Source organism: Scyliorhinus canicula, chromosome 7 (genome assembly GCF_902713615.1).
Source record: "Scyliorhinus canicula chromosome 7, sScyCan1.1, whole genome shotgun sequence".
NCBI lineage: Eukaryota > Metazoa > Chordata > Chondrichthyes > Carcharhiniformes > Scyliorhinidae > Scyliorhinus > Scyliorhinus canicula.
Genome location: NC_052152.1, coordinates 185,634,913 through 185,653,254, shown reverse-complemented (window position 1 = coordinate 185,653,254; position 18,342 = coordinate 185,634,913). Strand labels below are relative to the sequence as shown.

At 47.5% G+C, this 18,342-nt stretch overlaps 1 protein-coding gene across 2 annotated transcripts in view; it reads left to right on the top strand.

Moving 5' to 3' along the window:
* LOC119969614 (myosin regulatory light polypeptide 9) overlaps positions 1 to 16,410 on the top strand; it is a 56,739-nt gene extending 40,329 nt beyond the window's left edge. For both annotated transcript variants that reach the window (XM_038803481.1, XM_038803480.1), the window contains exons 2-4: positions 4,866 to 5,066; positions 6,355 to 6,516; positions 15,804 to 16,410. In XM_038803481.1, the coding sequence (XP_038659409.1) occupies positions 4,883 to 5,066; positions 6,355 to 6,516; positions 15,804 to 15,976 (519 nt within the window). In that variant the 5' untranslated portion in view covers positions 4,866 to 4,882 and the 3' untranslated portion in view covers positions 15,977 to 16,410. The remainder of the gene's footprint in view (positions 1 to 4,865; positions 5,067 to 6,354; positions 6,517 to 15,803) is intronic.
* Positions 16,411 to 18,342: the final 1,932 nt, after the last annotated feature.

Below are 18,342 nucleotides of genomic sequence, written 5' to 3'. Positions count from 1 at the left end.
TCTGTCGTGGCGGTTGTGGGTACGTCCTTGTCTCCTTTCGTAGGAAGTTTTTGAGCTGCAGGTACCGTAGCTCGTTCCCCCCAGCTAGCTGAAATTTCTCTGTCAGTTCGTCCAGTGTTGCGATCCTGTCGTCCGTGTATAGGTCCCTGACTGTCAGCAGCACGCAGAGCTGATGATCCGGGACACCTATGTGGCAGGAGTCAGGTCCAGTTACATCCTGCAGCGGCTCCTTGAGAAAGGGTCCCTCGACCGCGAGGAGACGGTGAAACTATCTACTTTGCTGGAAGTGGCCTTCCAGAGCCTGGAGGCCTTTCCATCCGACCACGCGGCATCCTGGAGGGCGTCGGAGGCGCAGCCATCACCTGACCCGGGCGTGTCCCATACCTGCGCCTCGCAGCAGCTCTGGAGGGCCGTATTGTTACCTCTGCGGGCAGGGCCAGCACCCCAAGCAGCGTTGCCCAGCTCAAAAAGCAACCTGCAACGAGTGGCAAGAAAGGGCACTTTGTTAAGGTATGCCTTTCCCGACCTAAAGTCCAAAAATCAAAAGCCTGCCAGGCCCGGCCTGAGGCTCACAGACCCCGCAGCGTGGCATCGTGCCTGCCGTGCCCGCCCTCTTCTGACGCGTCATCCGCCTCATGCGACCAGTGGGGGAGCCACCTTGGTCGCCATCTTTGACGCCGCCCGCCACGTGCGTCTCATCGGGGCCGCCATGTTGGGACCATCCCACCACAGCCGCTACCAGTCGCCCGCAACTCGGCTCGATTCAACTCAACCAGTCCCGGCCTTATCACCTTCAAACCTTCATGACCGTCCAACTCAATGGACAGGAGATATCCTACCTCTTCGACTCCGGGAGCACAGATATCTTCGTCCACCCGGATATGGTAAGGCGCTGCTCCCTCCGGGTCCTTCCTGTCTCACAAACCGTCTCCCTTGCTTCCGGATTACACTCCGTGCAGATCGGGGGTATTGAAATGAAATGAAAATGAAAATCGCTTATTGTCATGAGTAGGCTTCAATGAAGTTACTGTGAAAAGCCCCTAGTCGCCACATTCCAGCGCCTGTCCAGGGAGGCTGGTACGGGAATCGAACCGTGCTGCTGGTCTGCTTGGTCTGCTTTAAAAGTCAACGATTTAGCCCAGTGAGCTAAACCAGCCCTTATTGCATCGTTAACCTAGTGATACAGGGCGTTGAGTATGCCGATTTCAAGCTTTACGTCCTCCCCCATCTCTGCACCCCGTTGCTAATAGGTTTAGACTTTCAGTGCAACCTCCGAAACCTGACCTTAACGTTCGGGGAACCCCTGCCCCTTCTCACCGTCTGTGGCCTCACGACCCTGAAGGTCACCTCTCCCTCGCTCTTCGCGAACCTCACCTTATATTGTAAGCCCGTCGCCACCCGGTGCAGACGGTACAGTGCTCAAGACAAGGCCTTCATCAGGTCAGAGGTCCAGCCGCTCCTGAAGGAAGGGATCATTGAGGCCAGTAACAGCCCCTGGAGAGCACAAGTGATGGTCGTCAGGACCGGGGAGAAGAACTGGATGGTAGTGGACTAGAGTCAGACGATCAACCGGTACACACAGCTAGATGCGTACCCTCTCCCCCGCATATCTGACATGGTCAATCAGATTGCACACTATCGAGTCTTTTCCACGGTAGACTTGAAGTCTGCGTACCACCAGCTCCCTATCCGCCCGGAGGACCGCCAATGCACTGCTTTTGAGGCAGACGGCCGCCTCTTCCATTTCCTCAGGGTTCCCTTCGTCGTCACCAATAGGGTTTCGGTCTTCCAACAAACGATGGACCGAATGGTCGACCAGTAGGGACTGCGGGCCATGTTCCCGCACTTGGATAATGTCACCATCTGCGGCCATGACCTGCAGGACCACGACGCCAATCTTAGAAAATTCCTCCGCAGGGCAGCACGGTGGCACAGTGGTAGCACTGCAGTCTAAAGGCGCCAAGGTCCCAGATTCGATCCCGGCTCTGGGTCACTGTCCGAGTGGAGTTTGCACATTCTCCCCGTTTTTGCGTGGGATTCGCCCCCACAACCCAAAGATGTGCAAGGTAGGTGGATTGAACACGCTAAATTGCCCCTTAATTGAAAGAATTAATTGGGTACTCTAAGAAAAGGGAAAGAAAATTCCTCCACACTGCCGATTCCTTAACTTGACGTACGATAAGGAGAAATGCGTTTTCCGCACAATCCGGCTAGCCATCCTCAGCTATGTCGTGGAAAACGGAGTCCTAGGGCCTGACCCCGATCGCATGCGCCCCCTCCTGCAGCTCCCCCTTCCCCACTGCCACAAGGCCCTGAAGGGATGCCTATGGTTCCTTTCTTGCTATGCCTAGTGGGTCCCCAATTACGCGGACAAAGCCCACCCACTTATTAAATCTACTACTTTTCCCCTGATGGCTGATGCCCGCCTGGCCTTCAACCGTATCAGACCCAACATTGCCAAGGCCACGATGCACGCTGTGGACGAATCCATCCTGTTCCAAGTAGAGAGTGATGCGTCAGACTTTGCCTTGGCAGCCACTCTTAACCGGGCAGGGAGGCCGGTCGCCTTTTTCTCCGGTACCCTCCATGCCTCTGAGATTCGACACTCCTCTGTTAAAAAGGAGGCGCAAGCCATTGTGGAAGCTGTGCGACACTGGAGGCATTACCTGGCCGGCAGGAGATTCACTCTCCTCACAGACCAATGGTCAGTTGCTTTCATGTTTAACAACACACAGCGGGGCAAAATTAAGAACAAGATTTGTGGTGGAGGATCGAGCTCTATGAGATCTTGTATCGTCCTGGGAAGCTCAGTGAGCCCCCAGATGCCCTGTCCACAATGACTATGATCCGGGGGTCACCCGGCTTCTCCAATTCGTCAAGGCCCGCAACCTGCCCTACTCCACTGAGGAGGTCAGGGCCATGACCAAGGACTGCCAAATCTGCGCAGAGTGTAAACCACACTTCTATCGGCCAGACCTGGTGTAGGCCTTCCGCCCCTTTGAACGCCTCAGCATGGATTTCAAAGGGACCCTCCCCTCCACTGATCGTAACGTGTACTTTCTCAACGTTGTTGATGAGTACTCACGTTTTCCCTTTGCTATCCCATGCCCCGACATGACCTCTGTCACTGTCATCAAGGCCCTGCGCAGCATCTTCACCCTGTTCGTCTTCCCTACCTACATACATAGTGATCGGGGCGCCTCTTTTATGAGTGATGAGCTGCGTCAGTACCTGCTCAGTAAGGTCATCGCCTTGAGCAGGACTACCAGCTACAACCCCCGGGGAAACAGGCAGGTGGAGAGGGAGAATGCTATGGTCTGGAAGGCCGTCCTTCTGGCCCTACGGTCTAGAAGTCTCCCAGTCTCCCACTGGCAGGAGGTCCTCCCCGATGCGCTGAACTCCATCCAGTTTCTCTTGTGTACTGCAACATATGAGACCCCTCACGACCGGCTATTCGTCTTTCACAGGACGTCAAACTCCGGGGTCTCGCTTCCGTCCTGGCTAACCAGACCTGGGCCTGTCCGCCTCCAGAAGAACATGAGTAGCCATAAGGCCGTCCCCATGGTCGAGAGGGTCCAGCTCCTCCATGCGAACCCTCAGTATGCCTACGTGGCACACTGCGACGGACGGCAGGACACAGTCTCCATCCGGGACCTGGCTCCCGCGGATACCCCCGTGCCCACTATCACCGCACTCCTTCTGTCTACCTCCCCATTTACACCAACATCCCTCCCTGGATCCATTAGCTCCGCCCCTGCGCCATTGCTCTGTCCGGGACCCTGTTGTGAGGACGACATGCTCCCGGAACCGAAGGTCTCGGCACCAGTGCCCACACCGCAGCCGGGGCTGCAGCGTTCGCAGCGGACGATATGGGCTCCTGTGAGACTTAACCTATGAGCCCGCTTCACCCCCGCCAGACTTTTTTTTCTTAACAGGGGATGAATGTGGTGAGCCACGTATGGCTATTGTATATACTCACTGTTGTTCTATTATTACTATTGTCATCGACATCCACTATTGTATATATTTACAGTTGTTGCTGTCACTGTTGCTGTTGAATTGTTGTGTTGATGCTGCTGTTAGCTCCGCCTGTGGCTCCGCCCCTCTGAGGAGGTATATAACTGGCCGATCTGAGACAGGCTCTCAGTGCGGGAGAAGCTTCAGGTTTGGCACACATCTAGTTGATTAAAGCCACTGTTCTTTGGTACAAACTGTCTCGACTGAATTGATGGTCATCAGTAATCTTTTGAAACTACGCCAACAAAAGGCCAGAAAATAAATTAACTTTTTGATCAGAATCACCTATCTGCACTTCAGTAAAGCTGAGACAAAGGTAACAACAGAAACATTTTTTAAAGAAGAAATGTGCTCTTGCTTCAAATATTCTGGCATAATTTAGTTTTCCAAAAACAATTGGTGACCGATTTAGCTGCAAAAAAGTTTTTTTTTAAAAAGTGAACGTTTCCTCTGATAACACAGGAGCTTAACAATGAATCTAAAACGAAACAGCTTCACTACCTTCAGTAAAATCTTTAGTTTCCGAGGGAGATAAAAAGCTATTTATGGTATTTTGCAATGTCCTGATTTTAATATGGTGTGTTTCACCTTATCCATGCTGTAGGATTTGCCTAATTAAGAGATTAATCCGAGTAATTACCTTCCGGGGAATGATGCTGAAAAAGATATGAGCATGTTTAACTCCTTTCTGGGTTCAATGACTCGGTGGCATTCACAAATTAACTCTCTTCTACTTGTCAGATGGGCCCAGACTTGCTAAACATGAGTCAGACGTGTCTCGCAGCCTGCCTGCTACTTGTGGTGCAGTTCTTAAAATAAAGCTTTTAACTTGTGCCCTTTTTGTTTAGGCCCCTAAGACACCAACATGTCCAGCAAAAGAGCAAAGGCAAAGACCGCAAAGAAGCGCCCTCAGCGCGCAACTTCCAATGTGTTCGCAATGTTTGATCAGTCTCAGATCCAGGAGTTCAAAGAGGCTTTCAACATGATAGACCAAAACCGAGATGGCTTCATTGACAAGGAAGATCTGCATGACATGTTGGCTTCTCTCGGTAAAACCATAAAATATCTACTCAAACGTACAGCACTTCCATGAGGGTTATGGGCCACATTTTATTAGTTAATGTTTTCATACAAGAATGTTTTTAAAAAGCATAACTAGTCATTTAGAATTCCGCCTGTGCTCGTTCTTGCAGCACATTATCAAGAGCTCAGTGGTATAAAATAGTTGTCAAATGAAGAGGTCAAATATATTTATTCTGGTGTTAGTCACAACCACCTCAATGAAATTGGCGGCACGGTAGCACAGTGAATTGAAATGAAATGAAAATCGCTTATAGTCACAAGTAGGCTTCAAATGAAGTTACTGTGAAAAGCCCCTAGTCACCACATTCCGGCGCCTGTTCGGGAAGGCTGGTACGGGAATTGAACCGTGCTGCTGGCCTGCCTTGGTCTGCTTTCAAAGCCAGCGATTTAGCCGTGTGCTAAACCAGCCCCAGTGGTTAGCACTGTTGCTTCACAGCTCCAGGGACCCGGGTTCGATTTCTGGCTTGGCTCACTGTCTGTGCGGAGTCTGCACGCTCTCCCCGTGTCTGTGTGGGTTTCCTGCAGGTGCTACGATTTTATAGAACAGTACAGCACAGATCAGGCCCTCGATGTTGTGCCGAGCAATGATCACCCTACTCAAACCCACGTATCCACCCTATATCCGTAACCCAACAACTCCCCCCCTTAACCTTACTATTAGGACACTACGGGCAATTTAGCATGGCCAATCCACCTAACCCGCACATCTTTGGACTGTGGGAGGAAACCGGACACACGGGGAGGACGTGCAGACTCCACACAGACAGTGACCCAGCCGGGAATCGAACCTGGGGCCCTGGAGCTGTGAAGCATTTATGCTAACCACCATGCTACCGTGCTGCCCCCTCCCACAAGTCCCGAAAGACGTGCTTGTTAGGTGAATTGGACATTCTGAATTCCCCCTCTGTGTACCCGAACAGGCACCGGAATGTGGCGACTAGGGGCTTTTCACAGTAACTTCAATGCAGTGTTAATGTAAGCCTACTTGTGACAATAATAAAGATTATTGTTAAATGTAAAATATATAATTACATGTTACAAATATATAGTTTCCTCAAATGTTAATTTTTCTTTTAAAAGATGCTTAGAAAAAAGACTGTTTTGCTACGTTAAGCTGTGTATTTTTCACCATTAATGCTGCAAAGCCTCTTAAAGAATGACTCAGTCACGACATAATCAGCTACTCTCTACTGTACAGAGCATTCGATGAAATAATGTAGGCTGCTCACTTTAAACTTTAACCCTTGTGAACAGGAAAGAACCCTACAGATGAGTACCTAGAAGGGATGATGAATGAAGCTCCTGGTCCCATTAACTTCACCATGTTCCTGACCATGTTTGGTGAGAAGCTAAATGGCACGGATCCAGAGGATGTCATTCGAAATGCTTTTGCTTGCTTTGATGAAGAAGGAACAGGTAAACCCGCTTTTAATAAGAGGCAGTAATCTCCGGAATCTATCCTAAATACATAAAGAGAAAGAAGCCCAGTGCTGCCAGGAGTTCTGACTGATTTGGATTAGTGAGCATCACTGGGCTCACAGCAGATTGCACACAATTTGATTAATGTTCAGGTTGTATTTTAAGTCCGTTCAGCTGGACGACATCGTACTCGTATTGCATTATGACATTTGCTAGATTCTCCACACTTCACGCTTCGCATGGGGAGGCAGTGGCACAGTGGTATTGTCACTGGCCCAGAGACCCAGGGCGAGATCTGGGGACCTGGGTTCAAATCCCACAATGGCAGGCACAGTGGTTAGCATTACTGCCTCACGGCTCCGAGGTACCAGGTTTGATCCCGGCTCTAGGTCACTGTCCGTGTGGAGTTTGCACATTCTCCCCATGTTTGCGTGGGTTTCGCCACCACAACCCAAAGATGTGCAGGGTACATGGATTGGCTATGCTAAATTGCCCCTTAATGGAAAAAATGAATTGGGTACACTAAATTTATTTTTTAAAACGCATCTGGCTAGGGGTGGCGCAGTGGTTAGCACTGCTACTTCACATCGCCAAGGACCTGGGTTCGTTTCCGGTCACTGTCCATGTGGAATTTGCACATTATCCCTGTGACTGAGTGGGTTTCAGCCCCCCCCCCCCCCCCCCCCCCCCAAAGATGTGCAGGGTAGATGGATTGGCCATGCTAAATTGCCCCTTAATTGGAAAAAAGAATTGGATACTCTAAATTTATTTTTAAAAAACAACCCAAAGATGTGTAGGTAGGTGAATTGGCCACTCTAAATTGCCCCTTAATTGGAAAAAAAAATAGAATTGGGTACTCTAAATTTAAAAAAAACCCATCTGGTTCAATAATGTCCTTTAGGAAAATCTGCGTTTGTTACCTGGTCTGGGCCGACATATGACTCCAGGTCCACAGCAATGTGAAAATGGACGGCTGATAAGGATGTACAATAAATGCTGGCCCAGCCAGCGATGCTCACGTCCTTATCACTATCACGACTATCACTGTTTTAAAAGCTGCTTAAGTATTCACCCCAGTTCGAGAATACTCTAATTAATTGCTTCCCAGAGTTCTGCTAACTCACGTGAATAAAAAAAAGTGCAGATATGATTCAGCAGCTATGTATGATTGCAATGATGACTAAATGCTGGGAAGTTCACATTGGGAAACAATATCCCTGATAATAAGCACCCCAATATGGTCAAAAGAAGGTCGGAGGAGCAGTTAAAGGCTTAAACGCAAGACTGTGCGGCCAACACACTGTGCTCACCCCCCCCCCCCCCCCCCGCCCTTCGTATGATAGCAGTTATTGGGTATTCTCATGTCCCACATGGAAAGGCACGACACTTTGTTAGCATATTTAAATTGGGCTGCCCCAGTGCATTTGGGAGCCTAATGTGAAATTCACGGCCTCTGCGCGGGTTTCTCAGGGGTTGGGAAACCCAACAATGCAGTTAAAGTGGGTGCTGCAGTCCCAAAAGGCTATTGCATGTCCTTCACACCCCGTTCCCATTGTCAGCCTCCAGGCCAATACCGGGCCCCATATAATTCCTGTTTGAGATGGTTTAAAAAGAATACCTTACTAGTTAAAAGATTTGGAAGCTGTGTTTACCGTGGCCTTGGACAGGCAATCAAGTCACTCATTTGCAGAGCAGCACAGTGGAGACATGATTCTTTGAGAACCTATTGAATAAACCTACGATGTTACAATAGATTAACTCAATACGGTATCCTTTGTGATCGCGTTATGTATGTCAGCCTCCTGAACTGTGCTCCTGGATTCATAAATTACATGCATTAACTGAATTGGTTCAGAAACGTGGAATTACTAATACTCTGTCCCTTACCCTACTCCTAACACATCATCAGAATGAAAAATGGGCTCCCTGGATTCTGTGGGAGACAACCAAATTTCTATTTTTCTAACTCTCTGCATTTAACCTATCACGGGGGTTATTATTTACTGCCATTTTCTTCTGCAATCATAATATGTTTTTTTTATCAGATAGCACACATCGTCATTAGAAAGTGTTGGAGAGTACTTGCACATTTGGGAATCCTTCTTGCAAAAATTATTGAAAACCACTCGCAGAATGTAGATCATAGAATTTACAGTGCAGAAGGAGGCCATTTGGCCCATCGAGTCCGCACGGGCTCCTGGAAAGAGCACCCTACCCAAGGTCAACACCTCCACCTTATCCCCATAACCCAGTAACCCCACCCAACACTAAGGGCAATTTTGGACACTAAGGGCAATTTATCATGGCCAATCCACCTAACCTGCACATCTTTGGACTGTGGGTGGAAACCGGAGCACCCGGAGGAAACCCACGCACACACGGGGAGGATGTGCAGCTGGAATCGAACCTGGGACCCTGGAGCTGTGAAGCAATTGTGCTATCCACAATGCTATCGTGCTGCCCACATATAAATGCATAAAACAAAGCTATTTTGCTATTGTCCATATCGTTCAGACTTTTCCAATTTAAAAATTGTAATGGTTTGGATATTATAAAACAGGAGTGGTGCATCCCCATTCATCCAATTTTTAATTTTTCAGGGGATGTGGGCGTCGCTGGCTCGGTCAGCATTTATTGTCCATCCCTAATTGCCCTTGAGAAGGTGATGGTGAGCTAGCTATTTTGAACCACTGCATTCCACGTGGTGTAGTTACACCCACAGAGCTGTGAGGGAGGTATATCCAAGAAATTGGCCAAGCGACGGTGAAGGAATGGTGATATATTTCCATGTCAGGATGCAAATGTGCACGTGGTGGTGTTCTTTGCATCTTCTGCCTTTGCACTTTTAGTCATGGGTTTGGAGGTTCTGTCGAAGGAGCCCTGGTGAGCTTCTGCAGTGCATCTTGTTGATGCAATATAATGTGGCTAAATGTGAGGTTATCCACTTTGACAAAAACAGGAAGGCAGATTATTATCTGAATGGTGGCAGTTTAGGAAAAGGGGAAGTGTAACGAGACCTGCGGGTCACGGTGGAACAGTCGCTGAAGGTTGGCATGCAGGTACAGCAGGCGGTGAGGAAAGCTAATGGCCTGCTGGCCTTCATAGTGAATGGATTTGAGTGTAGGAGTAGGGATGTCTTGCTGCAGATATACAGGGCCTTAGTGAGATCACACCTTGATTATTGTGCGCATTTCTGGTCTCCTAGTTTGAGGAAAGATATTCTTGCTATCGAGAGTGTCCAGCGAAGGTTCACTAGACTAATTCCCGGGATGGCAGGACTGACATGTAAAGAAAGACTGGATCGACTGCGCTTGTACTCCGAGGAGTTCAGAAGAATGAGAGGGGATAACATAGAACCGTATAAAATCCTGTTGGGACTGGACAGGCTAGTTGGGGGAAGAATGTTCTTGATATTGGGGACGTCCAGAACTAGTCACAGCCTAAGAATAAGGGGTAAGTGATTCAAGACTGAGATGTGGAAGAACATCTTCTCTCAGAGAGTTGTGTACTTGTGGAATTCTCCACCGCAAAAAGCTGTTGAGGGCCAGTTTGTTGGATATATTTAAGAGGGAGCTGGACGTGGACCTTGTGCCTAAAGGAATAAGGGGTATGGAGAGAAAGTGGGAGTGGGATACCAAATAGGTATGATCAGCCATGATCATAATGAATGGTGGTGCAGGCACAGAGGGCCAAATGGCCTACTCCTGCACCTATTTTCTATGTTTCTATGGTGCACACAGCTGCCATGCGTCAGTGGTGGAGGGAGTGAATCTTGAAGGTGGTGGATAGGGTGCCAATCAAACCCTTGCAGCCACGGTATTTATTTATTTGTTTATTTTTTATAAATTTAGAGTACCCAATTATTTTTTCCAATTAAGGGGCAATTTAGCGTAGCCAATCCACCTATCCTGCACATCTTTGGGTTGTGGGGGTGAAACCCACGCAGACACGGGGAGAATGTGCAAACTCCTCACGGACAGTGACCCAGGGCCGGGATTCGAACCCGGGTCCTCAGCGCCGAGCCACGGTATTTATATGGCTCATTTCTTTTGGTTACTGATCAATGGTCACCCCCAAGAACTTAATAGTGGTAGATGCAGTGATGGTAATGCCATTGAAATCATTGAAATCAACCCAAGAAGGTTATATTCTTTCTTGACAGAGAGGCCATTGCCTGGCACTTGTGTGGCGTGGATGTTATTTGAGACTAGTCGCCCAAGTCTGGATATGGTCTGAGTCTTGCTGCATGTGGGCACAGACTCTTTCAGTATCTGAGGAGTCGTGCGTGAGTGGTGTTGAACATTGTGCAGTCATGAGCAAACATTCCCAGTTCTGACCTTATGATGGAAGGAAGATCATTGATGAAGCAGCTGAAGATGGTTGGGCCGAGGCCATGACCCTGGGGAACTCTTGCGATGATGACCTGATTGAGATGATTGACCATCAACAAACAGCATCACCTTTGTGCTCGGTATGACCTCAACCCGTGGAGAGTTTTCACCCTGATTCCAATTGACTCCAGTTTTGAAAGAGCTCCTTGATGCCATACTCGGTCAAATGCTGCCTTGATGTCAAGGACGGTCACTCTTGCCTTAACTCTTGAGTTGAGCTCTTTCGTTCAAAGTTGTAATGTGGTCAGGTGCTAAGTGGCCGTTGTGAAACCCAAACTGAGTGTCCATGAGCAGGTTATCGCTGAGCAGGTGCTGCTTGACATCACTATCATTGACACCTCTAATGACTTTACTGATGATCGAAGGTAGACTGGAAGGTTAATAATTGACCAGGTTGGAGTCGTCCTGTGTTTTGTGGTCAGGACATATCTGAGAAAGTTTCCACATTGCCTCATAGATGCCAACGTTGTAGCTGTACTGGAACAGCTTAGATAGAAGCACAATTACCTCTGGAGCTCAGGTCTTCCGTACTATTGCCAGAATGTTGTCAGGGCCTATAGCCTTTGCAGTCTTCAGTACCTTCAGCCATTTCTTGATATCACTTGGAGTGAATCAAATTGGCTGAAGACCAGGCATCCATGATGCTGGGGAACACGTGGAGAGGCCCAAGATGGATCATCCACTTCCATTTCTTCTATTGATATGTTTTCCCTCACCATTGTCCCCCCTCCTCTCCCCCACCCCACTTGGGCCATCTGTTCCCTGTTCCTCGTTGCACTTTGACACACTGTTCACCTTTGTTCTGCCACCCACACGTTCTAATCTCTTTATGAGCTACTATCAGCAGCCTTCTTAGTCTTAATTACCTCCATTTACATTCCTTTTGTTTTTCTGTCGATCTCCACCTATCGCTGACCCTCTATCCAGCCACACTCCCCACAACAATCTAAATCTGACCATATTTCCAATTCTCGTCAGTTTTGGCAAAGAGTCATCTAGACTTGAAACGTTAGCTCCCTTCTCTCTCCACTAATTCTGTGAGACGTGCAGAGATTGTCCAGTATGTTCTGTTTTTGGATCATCCGTTTGATGCTTCTGGCTGGAGATTGTTGCAAATGCCTTGTCTTTTGCACGGATATGATGGGCACCCCCCATTATTAAGCGTGGGGATATTGTGGAGCCTCCTCCTGCAGTTTGTTATTTAATTGTCCACCACCATTCAGAATGGATGTAGCAGGACTACAGAACTTAGGTCTGATCTGTTAATTGTGGAATTGCTTAGCCCTGGCTATCACATGCTGCTTCTGCTGTTTGGCATGCAAGTAGTCCTGTGTTGTAACTTCACCAGGTTGACACCTTAGGAACGCCTGGTGCTGCTCCTGGCATTCCCTCCTGCATGATTCATTGAACCAAAGTTGATCCCCTGGCTTGGTGGTAATGGTGGAATGGGGGATATGCTGGGCCATGAGTTTACAGGTTGTGGTTGGACACAATTCTGCCGCTGCTGTTGGCCCACAGCGCCTCATGGATGCCCAGTTTTGAGTTGCTAGATCTGTACAAAATCAATCCCGTTTAACACAGTGGTAGTGCCACATAACGCAATTGAGGATATTCTCAATGTGAAGACAGGACTTTGTCTTCACGAAGATTATGTGGTCAATCCAAATGCTGTGCTATTTAGCCTGTAATGTACTTCTACCTAAACCTGATTGAGCCAAAGCAGTGTAGCCTCTTGTTTTCTGTGCAACTAAATATGCATCACCTAGTTCTGCTATTGTTTTGTTTGTCTGTTGAGGTAATGTTCAGTAGGAAGAAGCATTGTACCAATAATCTGTGAATCACGGAAAAAAATGAAGGGAGCGGTGCATTTGTAAGCTCAGGACTATGGTCTCACCGTCTGCCCTGAAGAGGGAGTGGTGTATTAATACAGTTAAGGAGTGACTTCCGGTGACGGCAGGCGGGAGGCAGCCGCATATTGGAGGGGTCCCGCTCGGGAACGGCATTTTCCGGATCTAACGACTGGTCCCAGCAGTAACAGAGGCGGCAAAAGCAGGGAGAAGGCACAGGGAAGAAGGATGTCGAGAACAAGTGAAAAAAACAGCTGAAAGTCCGGCGGGGAGTGGAAAGGTCACCGCGGGGACGGCAAGGAAAATGGAGGCTGGGGCATCAGGGGAGGTTGCATTGCCCATGGCTGAAGAAATGACTAAGGTGATGGCCGCGGAATTCGAAAGGCAGTTTACAAAACACATGGAGGCAATGAGGAAGGAGATGGCAGCGGTATTGAAAGTGCTGGTGGAGGAGGCGATTGCCCCGGTGAGGGCGGCGGTATTGAACGCAGTGGCAGAGGTACAGGAGCAAGGCGAGGCGCTGAAGGAAGTGGAAGAGTGTTACAGCACAGCGATCAACTTACCTCGATGGGGAAGGAGATGTGGAAGGTGATAGAGATCAACGAGGGTCTGCGAGCCAAAATGGACGACTTGGAAAACAGATCCAGGCGACAGAATCTGAGGATTGTGGGTCTTCCGAAGGAGTGGAAGGCCCGAGGCCGACTGAGTATTTTGCCACGATGTTGGCGAAGCTATTGGGGAGGGTGATGACCCCTCCCGATATGAACTGGATCGGGCTCATCGGTCGTGGAGACCTGTACCAAAGGAGAGTGAGCTGCCAAGAGTAGTAACTCTGTGTTTTCGTAGGTAGTGTGAAGGAGAAGATCCTGTGCTGGGCAAAGCAGAAGCGGGTGGTGCAGTGGGCTGGAGCTGGTATCGCATATATCAGGACTTTACGATGGAGCTGGCGAGGAGGCGGGCTGCCTTCAGCCGGGTGAAGAAGGCACTGTACATTGTAGAATTTACAGTGCAGAAGGAGGCCACTCGGCCCATCGAGTCTGCACCAGCCCTTGGAAAGAGCATCCTACCCAAGGTCAACACCTCCACCCTATCCCCATAACCCAGTAACCCCACCCAACACTAAGGGCAATTTATCATGGCCAATCCACCTAACCTGCACATCTTTGGACTGTGGGAGGAAACCGGAGCACCCGGAGGAAACCCACGCACACACGGGGAGGATGTGCAGACTCCACACAGACAGTGCCCCAAGCCGGGAATCGAACCTGGGACCCTGGAGCTGTGAAGCAATTGTGCTATCCACAATGCTACCATGCTGCCCCCAAAGGAAAGGTGCGGTGCTGCATAGTATACCCAGCTTAGTTGAGGGTGACCTACAAATCCAAGGACTTTTATTTCGGGACGGCGGAAGCAGCGGAAGAGTTTGCGAAGGCAGAAGGACTGTGGCTGAATTGAGAAGTGGTCATGTACTGATGTAGCCTCATGTAACTGTATTTTTTCACTGTGGCGGGTGTATGTGCTAAATGAGTATGGCAGGTTGGTGGTCCAAAATCAGGGAACATCCAAAATCTGGCACGGCCTCAGTCCGAAGGGTGCTGGATTTGGGGTATTGTACCACCTAGTAACTTCTACACCAAATATAGACTAATTTGGACAAAGCAGTACCAATGATATGCCATTTTCATTTATTCATGGGGAAAAATATATTTGCCCCAATAAATTATTAATTTGGTTGCTATTCCAATCGTTCAGTAAGTTTCTGAGATGAACAACTGAGAAATATTGGGCAAGGAGGATGTGGTTTGATTTCCAGTCTGCTGACTGACCTGATATCTGCTAGAAAGGAAGAAAGAGACTTCCTCTAGCAAGGGTGCTACAATTAGCCATCATTACAAAAGGGGAAGAATAGCCTGGTCCTGTTAGTATCTGACATCATTCAGTGGAAGGGCAGCATGTAGATCGATGAGAGGCGATGGTGAGGAGCAGATTGGGGCCTCAACTATAATACCCTTCACAGCTGATTAACCTGTTTATACTACAAAGAATCACTCAAGAATAGGGTATTCTGAACAAAGTGAACAGAGCTTCACTGTAGCAAGGACTCCACGGGGAAAGGACTGAAAATAGAAAAATTGGCCCAAGAAAAAGGAGGAGAATAAATTGTCATGGTTACATTTGGAAGGTTTTGTAGATCGCCCTCTCTCTGGTAGGGTGAGCAAGGCATGTCGGCAGCGATCGAGAATCTAAATCTTTTCAAAATCTATTTGCACTTTATTACGTGGCCTGAAGATTAACATATGCCTGTCTAGCAGTAACCTGTTTGCTGAATCAGATATGATCTAATGCTATGCCGCAACACACTCGGGGCGGGATTCTCCGTCGGCAGGATTCTCCATTTTGCCGGCGTCTGGGGTTTTCCCGACGTCGTGGGGCTGCCCCACAATGGGAAACCCCATTGACCGGCCAGTGTAACAAAGAATTCCACCAGCGGGTCGGGGCAGAAATGTGGCGTGGCGGGGCGGAGAATCCAGCCCTCTGAACTTGGAGTTTTTATTTATTCTTTGCTGTGATGTGGGCATTGCTGGCAAGGCCAGTATGCCTCGCCCTTCCCTAACTACCCTTGAATTTAGACGGCAGTTAAGAGTGAACCACATTGCTGTGGATCTGGACCTAGCATCACAGGTAGGCCAGAGCAGTTAAGGATGGAACATTTCTTTCCAGAAAGGGCACTAATGAACCTGGGTTTTTAACAATGATAATTGATGAGTTTCATGGTCACAATTACTGAGGCTAGCTTCCAACTCCAAATTTTGTTAATTGAATTTAAATTCCACCAGTTGTAACTTGGGATTCATGTCTCCAGAGCATTAGCCTCTCTGGATTACTAGTGACAATGCCACCATCTTCCCTCCAATGTTGTTCAATCGAGACTGGGTTTTTCACATAATGCAAGCGTAACAGTTTTCTGTGATTAAATATAATGTGACACTCAAACGTTGAGCAAATAATACAACTACGATATATAAACAAGTTCAATTTCCTGTAGGATTCATCCATGAGGACCACCTCCGGGAGCTGCTGACCACGATGGGAGATAGGTTCACAGATGAGGAAGTCGATGAACTTTTCCGGGAAGCACCAATTGACAAGAAAAGCAATTTCAACTATGTGGAATTCACCCGCATTCTGAAACATGGTGCCAAGGATAAGGACGATTAAAAATACATATTGTGTCTGCTTCTAATTTCACGACATTTCACTTGCAGCGCACACCATTCGCCACTGATGCGTTTAATTTACTCTTAGCAGCAACTTTGTTTCCCAAATGTTCTGGATGAAGTTTTACATTTGTTTAGGCTAGTATCACGTTGTATGGATGTAGGAAAAGGTGGCAACCCAAATAGGATGAAAATCCAAAAAAGGTGGTGAACATTCCAGTAACTTCACATATACATTGCATTTAAATTGATTACTCTGTCATGACAATAATTATGAAAACTCCTGCAAAGGAATAGAGCAAAAAGTGCTAAATGCACAACTTTTATAGTGGAAAGCAAGAACAGTATCTTCTATAGGATTTGGTGCTTGCGTTTTATATGGAACTTTGTACTTCTGAGTATTATGTGACTAAATAAAGTCCCCATTACACTTGACGTGACTCCGTATTCTGTAATTATGTATTTCAAAATGGGATGGTCATGGATGGATCCATTTAGTTATCTTATTGTTAGTGGTGTTACCCAATACCTAATATTTACTGAGAACTTGGGTTATTTGGGCTTTCCCAAACTCCTCTGAGTAGCTGGTCTTAAAACCATATGAAGCAGAATTATATTAAAAACAGACAAAATGTTATGGACAGGAGAGAGAGTGACAGGCAAACAGAACCTCTTTCCTCTCACCAGCTGACCGTAAAGAGTACCTGGTGGTGTATTTTCCAGCTGTAAGGAACTTGTTAAATCCTTGCCTTTTCCGGGTTTCTCTTTTTTAATTCCTGTCCTGCGCAATATTACAGACTTTTGGTTTTGAGCCGCTTTTTGGACTAATCCGGCGGATCCCTTTGATTCAGTATGCTTTGTGGCATAGCCCGTGATGTCATTCTGATGGACTTGGCTAGCAGCCAATCAGCTCTATTGCAATTCCAGGGCTAAGCAGATCCCCAATGCAGGTTCGTTTTCTTTCTTCTGGAATCCCCTGCTGGGTAATTCTGAGTTTTTGGTTTCAGTTTTCTTTTGGAGCTGCAGAGCTAAGCGGGTTCCTTTTGAATCTCTCTCCTGGGAGGGGTGAAATTCTCGCTCAAATCTTAGATGGAACTCCAGTCAACCACACAGATCAGTTGATGAGCATTCAAAACCTGAAGATAGAGCTGGGTTTGGGGAACTTTGCGGTTTTGTCATCCATTAAAGTTACTAGACCACTCAAAGGCCCCATGAAAACTGCTGCTCTGATACTCTGTTTAATGGAAACAAGCTGTTGCTGAGTTTGCTGAAGCTGACCACATATCGGAAACTGAGCAGATCTGGTGCATCTTCCGAGGGGCCAAGGGTAAGGCTCAGCCCAACACAAGTTAAAGTGTGTCTCTGGAGGGTATTCCCACAGCCTGAAAATCCGGCCTGTGTGGCCCAGCTGGACGATCCGAATCAACCGATGGTTCAACACCTCATATTCTGAGACTGCCTTCAAAGACCTCAACCTCAGCAGTGAAGATCCTCAAATCTCTCATACCTCTTAATCCCTGTTATTTTTTAACCTTTCCGACCCCTTTACTGTGTGTCTATCATGTGTGTTTGTGTCTGGTTGGAAGGTGGGACGGGATTTTTGGAAGAGTTAGACTAGTAGGCCATTGTTCTAGGGATGGTAATAGGGACGGAGGGGGCTGCTGTGGCATGGAGACTTAATCTTTCTTTGTAAAGCCTCGGTGGAAGCTTCCTGCTCCTCTTGGCCCCACAAGAGAAGTTTAAAAGTAAATTAATAAGCCTCTTTATAATCCCAACCTTTCTTTCTGGGAAACCTGCAATGGTTTCCCCATTTATGCCACTAGTTAAAATAGCATTTGACTCCTGATAATGTAATTGGGGCTCAATCTGCATATTAAAAGAACACGACTGGTTTTCATCAGCGGTTCAGAAGAGCGTAAATCGAAGACTGCAGGAAGGGAGCATAATGTTGGCAGGTCAGCCTTCCAGCCAATTTTAATTGCTAGCCGACCCAGTTTCTGCCAGCAGGGCAGGATTAAAATCATCCCAGTCTTCCGAGATTATGTTGGGGCTTTACTATGTACTGGTATAAACTTCACTTGCACTGTCATACACCAGTCCTGGTCACTATACTCCAAAAAGCAACACCAGATCCATTCGCATGTTGCCCTCTGTAATTGTTCTGTATTTGTTTCCCCGGTGTCCAAATGTATATGTAGCTACCCTACCAGTTATTTTATTCTAACTTTTTTTTGTTGTTGTTTGTTTTGTTTTTTGTGCATGTTCCCTTCTATGTATATATCTGTATTCTATTTTGTGTACATAACAGTAAATGTACTTTATTCCAAAACCCAATAAAAAACATTTATAAAAAAAAACATACTCCAA